Source organism: Plodia interpunctella, chromosome Z (assembly GCF_027563975.2).
Source record: "Plodia interpunctella isolate USDA-ARS_2022_Savannah chromosome Z, ilPloInte3.2, whole genome shotgun sequence".
Lineage (NCBI taxonomy): Eukaryota > Metazoa > Arthropoda > Insecta > Lepidoptera > Pyralidae > Plodia > Plodia interpunctella.
Window position 1 is genome coordinate 11803132 of NC_071324.2, and position 16661 is coordinate 11819792.

Below are 16661 nucleotides of genomic sequence, written 5' to 3' on the forward strand. Positions count from 1 at the left end.
TCATCTAATCTATCTGTCTGGTGGAGCCTCATGATTCTGAGAAAATAGATTCCATTCATTGCTCGACAAGAACAAGTTTAAAAAAATATATATTTATGATAGCAATATATTTACAATTTAGTTTTACATTTTTAACTTTAACTTATTTTACTTTATGTTGTAAATATGTTTATTCTTATCTGAATAAATTCCGATTTTTGATAGCCAATGTCATAGTAAAAATTAAGTTCAATAATTCTACATATTTCCTACAACATTATTAAATCAATTTTAGTTGATATTTTCTAATTGAGCCTCGCTTCAAAAACCACACAGGTGCGCAGCCATCATTCACAACCCTACAATTTGTAACATACAGACAAACATCCCTAGCAGGCGTATGTCATTGTGTATACGTAATAAGGGAGCCACCCCATGTCATTTTCGGGGTAGTGATGTCTGAACGTCGATATCGATGAAATGAATTTTCCAATAAACATGCGTCACAAGCAAGATAAAAATATAAAAGTAGGCCCGAAGCGAATTTACTGTTATCTATTTGTAAGAACAGTTTTTGCATTCGTTCACATGGGATATAAGTTCATTATTTCAACTTACCTAATCTCCTTGTTTCACCTCAGACTCATATTGCCCAGGTAATATTAAACCAACTTTTTTGGTTTTCTTTGTTCACTTAAGAATCTAGGTAATGTGTAACTTTTTAAATAACTTTTGTTGACTTGTATCTTAATGTTATGAAATGGAAATAAGATACCTGGCTATTAAATCAGACACTATCAATATTTACCATACATTTTATTTTTTAAATTAATTTAATTGATTCTTAATTTTTATTTATGCCAACACATTGTCCTCTTGCTGTCGACTAGCATGAAAATAAAATTTTTCGATATGGCACAATTCCCATCACTATTGTCGGGCTCGATGGGATTGCAAGTGGATATTAAATAAATTATATTCCGTTAATAGTGATTTGTATCGCAACGTTATGATTTGGACAAGTGGCTGAATTTATATGGGGTGTGAGAACTGTACGGGCCAGAAAACCAGCGAGTATCCTTCACAAGAGGAATGATTGAGCTACGCAATAATTACTGTTAAAACATGTAGAAACATAATAAGAATATTAATAAATCATTTTATTTCGGGTAATAACATAGGTACAGTACTCCAACTAAAATATCCTTAAATATACTAACGATAAAACAAATGCAGGTTGAGTCCGCCCTAAAGTAAGTTCGAGACTTGTTATACGGGATACTTCCTTAGTATCTATCTATGTTTCATAAACTAGTAGTTTGTAGCTTTGGTAAATATATGATAATTTAGAATATGACGTGAAAAAGTGCCTGTGAAGGCCTAATTCTTGAAAAAACTTTTTGATTTTTTTTTGGCGATTTGATTATGCTATGAAATATAGTATCACTTAATCCAAGACTAATCAAACAAAAAAGTATTTTTCCCATCTTGACCTGACCGGGGACGAACTCGGGAACTCCAGTCCAGTATGATGACCAATTAGGCTACAGAAATCGTCAAAAACTTCTTGTTTTCAGTAATTGAAAAATATATTGTACGGATTACGGTCTTTAGCGAAATAATTATTAAAAAAAAAACTTATTTTCAACCGATTTACAAAAAAGGTTCTATGTTCGAATATAGTTTTTTATGCATGTCTATTGTAAACAGTTCGTTTGAAATTTATATTGTGATCAAGAAAAAAAAATTAGACGCATTTTTTCATCCTATGATGAAAAAAGTACCAGCGATTTTGCAATCGCTCTAATATTTTAGCTTCAACTATCATTTTCAAAGCTCAACTTTCCCTTACACACGTACACGAGGGTTTCACAGTGTTATTTGATGGCTCCCATACGAGTATAAACGCAATATGATTGTCATTTCGACATGACGACCGGCAGCGGTTGAGTTTGCACCCCACCCCCACAAACTGTTACTAATCATATAGCATATTCTCATCATATTTAGTGCCTCGATTTAGGTATTCCACTAATATTGTACAGGCGTATGTTTGTGTTCGTTTCTTCTTCACGCTCAAACGTTTTGGACAATTTTTATTAAACTTGGTATTGTGATAGCTGGAATCTTGAAGATAGGTAGGCTTTTTCATACCGAAAATATGCAATTCCCTTAGAATATGGTCAAAATATCTGACCGAGTCGATGGCGCTACTGCTGTGTGTATACGTAAGTTTTTTTCAATCACGCGGGTAACACCGCGGTTTGCAAGCAATTATTAATATCTACTTTACTATCTTCTTTAATAAATTCTTTATGCGAATATCGAAAAATCTACTTACTTGATGTTTCTCTCCAAAAGATTACATGGTATCTATACGACCGAATGTCCAGTTGAGGGGGTATTTCCAGACTTCATTAACACTTTTTTTTTAATTTATGAACGTGAACGTAGGTCACCTATGTCTTATCAGTGTAATATTCTCTTTTCCATCGTTTTATTCACACTAGTGTGTGACAGAAAATGATTTTCCTTTACCACCACCATGGGATGGTATAGCCTTCATCGCGATACGTTGCTAAGAACCCGTAATAGTGACAATAATAAGTTATGAGCGGAGAACCAAATAAACGTGGGCGAAGTTACGGGCAAAAGCAACCTATACATGGACAAATCATATATATGAGTTGGCCCTAAAGCAAGTTCGAGACTTGTGATGTGATATGATATGGTATAGTAATTCAACGATACTATATTTTTATAACATATTCAATCTGAAAAATATATTTTTCCATCTTGATCTGATTCGGATTCGAACCAGAGACCTCCAATGTCAGCAGTCCGACATGATGACCATTACTAAGAGATCGTCGATTTGGAACGTCACATCTTGGAAAAGAAGTAACTTTAAATACCACCTACTTTTTAAACTAACTATATTAAAACACAAGATACAGTGATAATTTAAGAGTGAATGAATAATAACATTTCATACCATATTCTCGAATAAAAAAGACCCCAACATTTTTTTAAACTATTCCCTTACGACATTGTATCGTTACACGGTTGATTTTTAAACAATATAGTGATAAAGTACCACATCGGGGTCCCCTGTGAGTGTCACAATTGAGCGTCGCGTGCTGCGGCACGACACTACTGCGACCCTTTCCACGTCTAGTTTTGTTTAACTTGAATTGTTTGTTTATCCTTTTTTATTTCGGTAGGGCCGTGCCGTATTGACGGACACTTGAAAGAAGTCTTTATACTATTGTCACACGAATTCAGTCAAACACGTGTTTACATTGTAAGTGTCGATGAAAAATAAAACTGCAAATGAATTTATATTATCTCGACTTAATGGTCAATAATTCGTAGTTGTGTTTGCCTAGAACTAGCTGCGTCCCGGTGCTTCGCTAGCGTGAGAATTTTGCAATCAAAATTACTTTATTTGCTATTCCAGTTTGCATTATACCCGTGTGCTAAATTTCTTAGAAATTTGTCGAATAGAATATAAATTACACTTATTCTTTGTACACACTCACACTCACGTGTGCACTCACCTCATTAGTTGGATAGGAGGATGATTTTATACTGAAAACTATTTTATAGATCTCCATTCATAGTTTGCAAGATTTTTTAACTAATCAACAGGTATATTAATTGATATATATATTTTTTAATAGTGACTAAGGAGACAGTCATAATATTTATTACATTAAAAAGACGGGTGTCTACACGACTCTATAAAATATAATCGAATCAGATGGGTCGGCCCTACTATATCTACGGATTAGGGACATGTGCGGAACCCCAAACTGCTGGGTCCCGTGGCCATAAAGCCTGCGTTACGCGGTTCGATCTCGGGAAGGGACTAGGGGAAATTGGAAAATTCCCAAGTTTTTTTTCCCGAAGTAATATCGTTTTTATTGCCGTTCGTGGAGTGGAATAGTGATTTTTGGATATGCCCCGAGACGTACGTTACTGTACTGTTTCTTGTTAACAATGTTCTTGGTGTAAGTATGTACCGGTAGCTGGATTGCAAACAATAAATTTGTTGCAAGTACAATTTGGGATAAATAAAAGTGTGGATTCGAGATGCAGTTTATTCTCAGTTCAATAGGTTGAGTCGGCATGCACGCTTGTATCGTAATTTGGTACTTTTATTTCATATTGATTATAGTATTTGAAGACAAGGCCGCGCGGAAGTTTGTTGCGCCGCTTCTTCTTCACTTGCGTCTTAAAAATCGGCAGTTGACTTGAATTTTTGACGTCAATAAGTGATGCTTAAGTTTGATAAAGAAATGAATTTGAAATAATAAAAATGACAGCTTTGCATCTACACGTTGTAATACGAACGATACAATGCTGCAATTGATCGCTGCATTTTTATGTAACTCTTAGTGTCGACTTATCTACAAAGTAGCGATTATTTCCAAAAGACTACATCACATCACACATAACTGGAATAGTGCATAAAATTACAGCGAGGCACATAAGTCTCGTCTCGCCCCACGCCGGTACTCCCAGAGGAGGCTATGCCCTCCCATTCGAGGGAAGATTTCCATCTTTCCTATATTATATTATTATATTTATGTGGAGCGAGGCGCCGAGCGAACCAATTCAAAAACATCTTTACGACTACGTTTTAGTTTTATGCGAATACAATTCGATTCATATCATTGCAACATGGGTGAATTTGTTGTTTTTTATCTGTTTAAAATTATGTTGCTTTTTATTGGCTTTCGACTTTATTTGGGGTGTTTTTAAAAAGTCTATGTATCTCCATTGTCTCCGAGAGGATTCACTGATAATTATTTAACTATATCCTATTGTAATTTTATGATTACATGCATATTATGACTCCATTGGGGTAGGCAGAGTTTAAGGATTTCCACTTGCCACGATTCTAACAAATCTCACATCCTACCTCTATACTCACTCTCTTCGTACACGCTCTCCGGTTATGGGAGCTCATAGAAAACCTAGTCGCGATTTCGTCTGACTCGACACTGACCTACCATACCATTCTATACATTTACAAATATACCTGATGCGGCCTGGAGTTATGTGGCGGCGGTCCCCCCACGGAATGGTGGTAGACCATGTCGTGTTTGAGCTGGGGCAGTGGTGGTCCGGGCTGTGGGCCAGACTGGTGTTTGCTGATGTCCACCGCAGCCAGCGCCTCCGCGCGACTGAGGAGACCGTCGTTGAGCCCGCTGAACAGGTCGCCCTGGTGAATTATAGGTAATTTAATTATTATTTTTATTATTCTACCTATTTATATACCTTATTGTTGGGCACAATATCCTCTATTTTATTCTATAAATCCCAGCCATTGGTCCTTTTATCATATTCCTAGTCAAATAGTATTTGGTCTTCTTGTTTTGACAAAAGGTTTTATTTTAGACTACCGAAGCTTCTACCATTACAGAAAGCATATTCGATTATGATGTTGGATTAAAAAGTACCTAAGGTAATGCTGGTGAAAGAATTTCTTGATAATCGTCTTGTTCTTCAGAAGTATTCAAATACTTGTAAATTCACGAAGTGGGATAACCTTATACACACAAACATGCTAATAAATATTGTCATTTAGGACAATATCATGGAGTTAGTAGGTAGTTGAACGAAGTACTTACTAAACCCGTGGACAAAATATATTAGTATGTTTGTTTGACTCCGAAATAGTGACGTCATCCCGAAGTCACTGTCATACAAAATTGGTTTTAACATTTATAAAGAAAACTATAATATTTTTAAACGTTATTAGCCTAATAATAGTGAATTAATGAGGCTTTCAGCTTTAAGGCAAAACAAATTTACAAGAGATTTGTATTTTTGTTTGTAATCTCAAAAACTACTTTGCCGATTTTGATGAAATTTGGCATAAAAATGGACGAAATCGTCAGGAGTGACACAGGCTACTTTTTTATCCTGGTTTTACCCGAGCGAAGCCGTGGCGGGCCGCTAGATGATTTGTAAAGAATATTTTCTGAAGCGTTTTTGAATTTACAAAATATTTAAATATTTTAGGATTTTAGTATTTTGTTTATGCATTGGGTAGGTAGTATAGGGCAAATATCCTTTTAACAATTCATAACCACCAATGTCCTAGTTTCTAAAACAAATGAATTATTTATGAAGTCAACATCGCCTTTTTACATGGGTCAGTTAAAACCCCTTTATTCTGTCAATATTTAAATAAAGTGTTTAGGTCTTGGACACGAAAGTGTTTTAAAACGGTTTATACTTAGTTCTTACAAATTATAAAACATAGTCCTCTGCCGCGTCTGTCTGTCTGTACGCGATAAACTCAAAAACCACTGCACGCACACAAACGACACCATTTCATTTTTTTATTTCAAAGCGAAAAGTTAAAATTCAATATCTTTAAATAAATGGACTCTTTAAAGCAATATTAGCTTTTTCCCGCGGCTTCGCCCGCGTGATTTTTCATAGGATTTGTTTGAAATGTTATGAAATTTAATACAGGGGTAGAATATAATCTGGAATAACACGTGTACTACTTTTTATCCCGAAATTCCCACGGAACAAGCCCCGGGGTGCAGCTAGCATTATAAATGTGAAAGTAGGTTTGTTTTGTCACCTCTTCACGCTCTATCTACTCAACCAATATTATTAATATTTCGCATACATGTAGTTTAAAGATTGGAGAAAGATATATACCTTTTATCCCGGAAAAGTAACTGTTCCCGTGGGAAATTAACCCGGGCGAATACACGGGTCAACACTAGTACTTTATAATTAAATCCTTTATACCATACTCTGCATGATTGTTTTTTTAGAGTTCTCAAATAAATAAATTGACAAAAATATATTGGAGGCCATGTGTGAGTTTTTGGTGGCTCAATACCGGCTCTATACTGTCGCCCAACTCAGACGGACGACGCGACGAATGAACATTACATATATTATTATTATTATCGTATATATATTTTATCTCCTCTATTGAGGGTAACTTTAACATCTAACGCGGGCCGTGACCAAGCGATAGAAGAAGAAAAATATTAAATGGAATAGGCAGAGGAAACGCTAGCTGAAGTTAAAATTTTTTTTTAAGTGATTCGTCAAGTGTTCAGTATGGTAGTTTTTTGTATGAGATAAAGCTCTGCGTTAATGATTTTTGTATGATTCCTGTAGATGACAATACAATAGGTATAATATGGATTATTTTTGCTTTCCATTGGGTTTTGATCTCGATGGCTAAATCTTGATATTTGTTTAGTTTTGCTGATATTGTTTTTTGAATGTTGTGTTAATTTGGGATAGCAATATCAATGAGGAATACTGTGTATCTGATTCTTTATCATGAACTGTAATATCCTGTCTATTGTAGTGTACAGTTTTATCTGTTAATATTGTTCTATCCCAATATATCTTTTGGTGATTGTTATACAGTACTGTCTCAGGTCTATATTTGTATTATTATATTGCATAGTTTATATCAATTCTTTTATTTGCCGCAATGAAAAACCAGCAATGTATACCGAATCCGGCGAAGTTATTGAACTGTAATTGAAGTTTGTTCTTGCAAAGGCACTTACAAAGTAACTGTACCTATGTATATTTATTACGTTTACGCCAAAACCGCTGAACTAGTTCGTGCCATAGTTCAGAAACTGGTGTGTTAAACTTCACTTCGTATAATTAAAACTAAAGTTTCGATCTGTTTGTGAAAAACAACGTAACGTTTTTTTAGTTAGCAGCAGTATCAAATATTGTTTAATTTTGTATAAATGACGTGAAAAAGTGCCTTCGGAGGTCTAATTTCTGAATTAATTATTTTATTTCATAATTATTATTTGGACATATCATTTTGTTTTAAGTATAACATAAAATGGTTAAAATAAATCTAAAACTGCTAGATGTCACACAGTAATCACAATCCTCTTTTTTAAAATCACGACTGTCTAAAATGAAACAGTCTAAAATCACGACTATCTAAAATGAATCAGTCTAAAATCACGACTGTCTAAAATGAAACAGTCTAAAATCACGACTGTCTAAAATTAAACAGTCTAAAATCACGACTGTCTAAAATTAAACAGTCTAAAATCACGACTGTCTAAAATGAAACAGTCTAAATCACGACTGTCTGAAATGTAACAGTCTAAAATCACGACTGTCTAAAATGAAACAGTTTAAAATCACGACTGTCTAAAATGAAACAGTCTAAAATCACGACTGTCTAAAATGAAACAGTCTAAAATCACGACTGTCTAAAATGAAACAGTCTAAAATCACGACTGTCTAAAATGAAACAGTCTAAAATTTGCCCGGGAAAGCTATCACCGCAATAACCCACCCGTCTTTAGATTATAAAAGAACATTGAACAACAAGGTTGAGAAGACAGACAGACGAGATTATATGACGTGACATCTTAAAATGGGAGGCTGTGTCCGGCAAGTGCATGCAATTAGTTTGTACTCCGTACCGAAGTTATAAATCTATGGGCAAGTGTTCTTTCGACACAGTTTGAAATATTTTTTCAATACAATGGTAGTTGGAAAGTTGACAAGATCAGAGAATTGTAAAAAATATGTAAGATCTAGATAAAATAGACATATTTAGGATCATTACGATAATTCATAGACTGTAACAATGCAGCTGGATCTACATACGAAGATTTAAACTTGGTTGGAAAGTCCATTTTCAAAAAAATTAAATACTAAAATTTTGTGACAACTTTTATTAAGAAGTCATCACCATAAATGTAATATTTCAATATTAACAAAAAAACATATCCCTCTTCGCGAACATTTTAGCACGTTGTGACGTCACTTGGTCGTGTCATTTAGTGTGGAGCGTTTGGACGAGTCGAAAAATGTGAGATTTTATTTTTGTCATATCTTTGAAAGTATTGTCATTATTACAGTATTTTTTTCACTGGTGTTTAACTAATAATATAAGGGCCTTCGAATAGTTATTGAAACAAAAATTTAGATGGACCTGTATTGATCTATATTTATAAAATAACAAAAAAGTTTACAATCAAAACTCGGTCGAATTAAATGGTTCGAACGAATGAGACAAAAAAAAAAAGAAAAGTACTGTTCTCCCTCTCTCATGTCTCTCGGAGACTTTGCAATAATAATGTCGCAGTCCACCGCTAAGGTTTTTCCTGGATTACTTTAAATTATTTATGAGTAATTCTGACCCGCTGGATATAAATGCCAACAGCGGTGGTACAGGGACAAAGCTGTCTACAAAATGCGTCTAGACGATGTCCTGGAATTGACGGATGTTAAAATATTTAAAACCTGCACGTGGTTACATATACAGATCAAATCAGTTGGTGAAAATTGCACAATCGCTTTGATATTGTTTGTGTTCTTCGAATTTGAACTGTATACCTAGATGTTTACTTTTTTACACATGTTTTAAATGTTTTTTTTTCAAAAATATATATTGTTTTACTATTTTTTTTACCATGAATTTGTGACGAATCATCGTATAATTATAGTTTGAGTTTTCCATTCAATGAAATGAGATTAATTTAATTTCTTACTAACGATTTGATATCTTAAACCAAATCTTAAATTAATAATATTTGTATTGCATTGTAAATAACCAATTTTTATAAGGTACTAGCTTTTGCCCACAACTTCGTATGTGAGTAAAAATCCGTTTCCCGTGGAAATTTCGGGAAATCCCTTCTTAGTGCTCACCTACTCTGTCCTAGGAACCTACACACCAAATTTAAGCTTTCTACGCCAGTTTCGGCTGTGCGTTGTTAGTCAGTCAGTCATTCAGTAACGCAAGAGTTTTATATAAATAGAAGATATATCAGTTAAAAGCAACAAATAGTGATAATTTTATTATATTCCACCAAATTTTTTTCAAGAGCGCTCTCTTTCACACCAGATGACCTCATTTCCAGACCGTCAATGTTCTGCTCAATGCCAACAGATGTTCAGTGCGCGCTCAGACTCCCAAGTAACACGTTTATTGCACCAACCACTTTGAAACTGATAGTTTTGGTAGGTCCGTCCTACCTGTTTTACGCCCCTGTCGGTTTGCATCCAAATTGATTTGTACCCGAATACTTTGGGTTCACGTAGTCAAAAACAAAGTTAAAGTTATCCGAAAAATCCCCGGATTTCGTGATAAAGAAGAAATAGAATTAAACGAATTGGCGCGTATTTTATTTGCTACGGTAGACCTTGAAAAATAAAGTACAGAACACGATAAAACGGTTGGTTATTGACGATTTTTAACCCCCCCAACGCAAAACGTGTCTGAGTACGTGGCACTGTAGCCCATCAACGGGTGGATGCGGTTTTTTTTATTTTATAGCAATTTTTAATGTACGGTCGTTCTTAGATAAACGTTTGATCAAAATTGGTTCAGCCGCTCAAAAGTTGTAGCGAAATGATTATTGAAAGTCGGTTTTTTTTTTAATTTGTCTAACAAATAAACTTGTTAACATTCGAATTAAATGAAAAATAATAGCTAAAATTCCAAATTAAACATTGGGAGCGTTATATTGTGTATTTCCATTCCTAATCACCAAGGTGTACGAAATTTAAAACAATATATTTTAAGTGCCCAAAACGTGTAAAATTGCATTGCACGTTGGTGTAATTAATAAGTAAATAAAAATTACTATAAACTGTATTGTAAGTGAATGTTTTGTGTATTTTTTGTGTTTATTATAAGTGATTAGGTTTTAGCTATTATTGTGGTACCCGCGGCAGATCAGTGTCATGGTTGCGCCACGCTGCCACATACACTGAGCGGGAGCCAATTTGGTACATTAAAATTGTGATTTAGTTTGTAGTTATAATATTTTTTTAAGTTTAGTGCCATATCTTGTGTACCAAATAAATTGACTTTTCTTCCTTTCTTACCAATCAACTGACCTGAAAGACAAGTAAAGTACAAAAATCATATCTTTTTGGCGGCGCCATAATTATCCCCTACGGAATAATGAAGTAACATTGAAATTTATAACACGCTGTACAAATTGGGGGCTACTCCCATATTTAAATGGGAAACTTGATCTGACCTGGTATGCTAAGTGTAAATTACTGTCAATCTAGCTAATCCCCCGGGATAAAAAATGAGCGTGCAATCGAGCGTGGGAAGGAAATGGACTGACGTCCCTTTGGGACGAAACGATAACGTTGAAAAAGTAATTAATTTTAGGTGTCGTTTCGTCCCATTTTTTTTTTAACTTTTAATAATAAACACAACCAGCGTGGCCCCGAGATCCGGTAGAGGTTTACAACATGAAAAATATCCTGTGATTCACGTTTCATTCCACCCGTGTACCGAATTTTAACAAACGTCATTTAAAGTGATATGTAATGATTTTACTTCGACTATACAAAAGAAAATTGGAACAAAATGCCATACGTTTTATTATATAACATGAACTCCCATCGGCTGTCAATTTAATTTTATATATTTTGAATCATAGCTGAGGATCGTATTTAGCACGCGCGAACAAACTTCACCGCGGCCTTTTCTCCAAAGACTTCACTTAACAAATGTAGGTCTTATTAACATTTCTTTTTAATATTGTCTATCCATCCGTCACAGTTGGATTTAATTGTCTCTCAAAATAAAATGAATGACAATGATTGAGAGGGGCAGTAGGCTTACTTTGAGTAATTTTTTGACCTCAATAATTTAAATGAAGAACTTTGATATCAAAATTAGCCATCAATGCAACGTCGTATAATATTTTGAGAACAATAATAATTAAACTAAACGAACGATAGCGGTATGAATTTGCGCTGGTGTTATAAGTGTAAAACAACATGTTTGTTATCAAATGTAATCAACAGAATTAGTGTCACCCTTCCGACCCATTACGGTGCCCTCCCAATTGCAATTGTACTCTAATTTTATGCACGATTTGAGAAGGGTGGACCTCGTGACGCGCAATTTTTTTGCGATCTAATATCAATAAAGGCATATTGTTATTACTTATTCCCTCTCATTCTCGCGGTGGCAACTGGGTCTCTCAAAAAGGGGATTATAGTGTGACTAGCTCTTGCCCGCGGCTTCGCCCGCGTGAATTTATCTGCGAAAGCGAAACAGACGATTTTCACCCCCAATTATAGTAATTCGGGGGTTGACATTCGGAAAAAGTAGCCTATTTTTGAACGGGTTGAATTATTATAAATGCGAAAGTCTATCTGTCTGTCTTTCTTTAAATATATACGTACCAATTTGGTACCAATACGTAAAAGCGTTCACGGCTAAATCGCTGGACCAATTTTGATGAAATTTGGTACGCATGTTTTTAAAGAAAGAAAGACGGACAGACTCTCGCATTTATAACATTAGTGTGGATATTAGAAATGTCTGTTGTCTCGAACCTTCCTTGACAATACTAATGCATATTAGCTGGCGGGGCCACACGTCACTTAATCGTCTCGTATGATCCACGGAATGATATAGAGTGCTATTCTAGGGCGGAACCACACGCCAGTAAAGATGTACGCCAGTATAGAATTCCTTACAGAAATATATACGACTGACGCCTGTCCCGGCTTCGCACGAAAAAAACAGTAAATATCATAAGTATGTGGTGTGAATCTGGAAGCACACTATCCATTGGTGAAAACCGTATGAAAATCCATGCAAAAAATTTTGAGTTTATCGCGCGAACAGACAGACATTGGAGGCACTGGACTCCGTTTTATAATATGTATGGATACCATGGAATTAGTAGGTGCGTTGTACGAAGTACTTATTAAATCCATGAAGTATACAGATACGTTGTATCAGAGGACAGTGCGACTACTAAGTGCTGACACTAGTGCAGAGATATTTTTATAATTTTCTTTTGCCGGTGGAAGCCAGGGGTAAATATACCAAGCATTAAAATTTCCCAAAAATAATGAAATTTTATTAATTAAGAAAAAAAATCACTTGTAGAAAAAAAATAATTTTTCTTTCCTCCGATCGTCACAATGACTGTTTAGTTTTTTTTTTTTAAATACTACATTTGTGAATCGTATATGCATTAATCTTTATGCTCAATATAAAAACCGAACAGCCCCTACAAAGAGCCCCGTCATAACGCATTAAAAGACGCATCGCTATTCAATTGAGCGGGGAGTAGCAATTCTATTGACAAGTAGCAATTGTACCACCCTCTATACATATCCATATTGAGTTAGTTATTAACTGATTGTCGATTCAGACGGATAACCATTTTTATCTGCTTATACAGATAATGTTTTTATTCTATATATTGTGGACAGAGCCACGTTTAAAATCATGCCAAAACAAATCAAGCATGAATAGTATGATATCCTAATATTTTCTCATAAAGATACAAACCACAAGTTATTTCGACCTCGGTCAGGTGGCGCAGTGGTAAAGTGCTTGCCTCTGAATCGAGAGGTCCTCGGATCGATCCCCGGTCGGGTCATGATGGAAAATGATCTTTTTCTGATTGGCCCGGGTATTGGATGTTTATCTATATATGTATATGTTATAAAGTATGGTATCGTTGAGTTAGTATCACATAACACAAGTCTCGAACTTACTTTGGGGCGAGCTCAATATGTGTGATTTTCCCTAATATTTTTATTTATTTATAAGTAACTTTATTTTATACTGCGTACCGGGGCTTCCGTGAGAAATTTGTTATACAATGTTATATATATGCTATTCTAGGATATCTTTTATATATGTTCCAAATTTCATCGAAATTCGCCGTAGAAAATCGTTCGTGATTGAGTAATAAACATCTTTATATATTCCAATCTAAACTTACGCATTTATAATAATTAGTTGGATGACAATTAGATACGTGCCATCGAGATATTCACTATTGTCGGAAATCACTTCACATCGAATATTCATATATAATTCTGAGAATCGCATATCGTTTATAAACCTGAATAATGCTCTGCGTAAATGCATTCAAAAAAAGTTTAATAAATTTGCAAAAATCCCGACTTAAATCGAACATTTTTGACACAACTTCTATTGTTGTCAGAGAGATCTTGCATTCAATGCTTAACAAAAAATAATGTCCTTGCAATAAGTAAGTAAACCGTTAAAGAGATCCCACGTCGGGAGCCGTTCCTGGGTGCAACTTCAGGTCATGCTCATCATTATAACGTATTGTCATCCAAACTAAAACTGTGTACAAAATTGCGCAATCGGTTGAATATATGCGTGCTACAAAATCGAGTTAAAAGATTCCATCCGAACTTACACATTTGCTTATTATGCGAGTTGAATACAAGCTTGTAATATGACTTTAAACGTATTTACATAATTAAGGGGTTTATTTTCATCGATGTCATAAATTTTTCCGATTCATTGCTATACGCTATGTGATTTCACCCTCGACATATTTGGAAATGGAATATTGAAACTGTCAAGGTTTTATCGCAAATAACATACGATTGAATCTCAATTCTCCTAGAAAAAAAATAGCATTCTGTATCAGCTCGTCGATTAGAAAATATAATATTAAGATTCTCTGTAATGGAATATTTTCCATTATATTCGTGAAATAAATTCTTCAAACTCCGTAACTTCACATCGTAACTAGGTATAGTGAAACGCTTTTAGTAAATCGTGCTTAAGTAGATGAGCAGATAATATTCGAGATAAATGTACTGACATAGGATAAGCCTACAAAGGACACACTACAATAATCCATTACTAAATTACTGCTTAGTTGACGACGTATCAAATGTCACAAGCCCGCGTTTAAACGGTGACAAGTACAGTCATTCACAGAAGTGGGAAACAATCCTCTTTTATCCCTGCTAGGTGGCCGTGGCTCCATCTGTGGCAAAAAAAAAGAATTAGCAATTTTATAAAATGTAAATATAAATTGATTTTATAAATGTTTCTTTTGTAACCTAATCCATAATGTGTCAAATGTGTTGGTTAATTAAATCAAATGAACGTGATTTTGTTTATTTTTCTATTAGGCTCCTGCCACAGAAGTTGTCAGTCAAGAACTACATTATGTAAGCTATTTTACAGCTAAATATTAAAACGACGTGATTATAGAAGCTTTTGTTACTCTCCTATATCTACAATATTTCTACGCTGTTAATTTTAACTGGAAACACTTTTCGACGCAAGTGTACTCGGGATTACGCTCCCACTTAGCTGTAACGATTATGTGTCGGAAGCACCCGGGATAAAATTATACGAAAATTTCACCCGTCATGAAACAAGGGTACGTACCTAAGTACATAATTATAATGACGCCAAGGAAAAATTCGAAATTTGAAAGATAATGTTTGTTGCTTATAATAGATTAAAATTTCCCGGTAGATTCTGAATAATGCCTTCGAAATATGCATAAATAAAATAAAATAGACTTGAGCGATCATTGTATATCATGGCGTGCCTTGGATCCACTCAAACGTCGATGACTAATTCCTTGACTAGCAATTAATTTGAATTGAATAAGGAATGTTAATTCAAAAGTATACCTATACTTTTGAATTAACATTCCTTAAATTCCTAAATTAAGCGTACAATAACAAAAAGAAAAAAAAATGGTTCAAAATAATAGAAAAAATACGTATGGCCGCTCCGCCAATCAGACACACACTAAATCGCTGACATATCACGGTATGCTCTTAATTAACTTTTGGGGTTGGTATCCTTGCCTTCATGCAAGTTTTATGGGGGTATTTCAGACTCATGCACTTTGGCATTTGAGCCACATAGGTCAGCTTATGCAATTCTGGAAACATAGCCGAATATAGTAATCGAAAAGGATTTCTGTTCTTCAAAATGCAAATAAGATTTACTTAAAGGTTGAAATTGCAGTGTCATTTATTTTTCACATATAGTATGTACTCGTAATTTAAGCAGTTTAAAAATAGACATTATTAAACGTTACAATTATCATCGAAATCGGAAATATTTTCCTTCTTGCCTGTGGCATTTATTTCTATCCTAGAATGAGACCACTCATTATCCTTTCGCTGTTTTATCGTACGAGGCGATTAAGGAACAAATAATCACAAAGAACAAAGAGCCTACCAAATTTAAATGAATTATTTTCCCAATACATATTTACGAGTAAAAACAAAGAAGAAATAAAAATTTTTATTTTTCTACAAGATCCTTTATCCCACCTTTAGTTTTGAATACATTTTTTAAATAAATATATTAGGACAAATCACACAGATTGAGCTAACCCCAAAGTAAGTTCGAGACTTGTGTTATGGGATACTAACTCAACGATACTATATTTTATAACATATACATATAGAGATAAACATCCAAGACCCGGTACAATCAGAAAAAGATCATTTTCCATCATGACCCGACCGGGGATCGAACCCGGGACCTCTCGGTTCAGTGGCAAGCACTTTACCACTGCGCCACCGAGGTCGTCAGTTAGTGTACAGATAGTTCATATTTTGCTCTGTTATTATATAGCTTGAACTTTAGTGACTGTTGAAAAGTTTAAATAAGTTATTGTCAACGCAACTGAAGTCACGCATTCAAACTCAGTTGAACATCAGAAAATTTACCATACTAGCCCCGTACGCCCATACTAACACGAGACGTAAACTCTTGTAATAACCGAACTTTTTTTTACTAGATCCTTAATGGATTGAGTGAGAAAGTGTGAAAACTTTGTGAACGCGATTGTACTCACAGACGCACATTTATTACATAGGCATAATTAATAAATTGCTCATAATAC

At 34.6% G+C, this 16661-nt stretch overlaps 1 protein-coding gene across 4 annotated transcripts in view; it reads right to left on the minus strand.

The window, feature by feature from the left end:
• Nucleotides 1-16661, minus strand: part of acj6 (abnormal chemosensory jump 6) — a 65500-nt gene that overhangs the window by 5543 nt on the left and 43296 nt on the right. For all 4 annotated transcript variants that reach the window (XM_053768670.1, XM_053768669.1, XM_053768671.1 and 1 more), the window contains exon 3: nucleotides 5027-5209. In XM_053768670.1, coding sequence (XP_053624645.1) covers nucleotides 5027-5209 — 183 coding nt within the window. The remainder of the gene's footprint in view (nucleotides 1-5026; nucleotides 5210-16661) is intronic.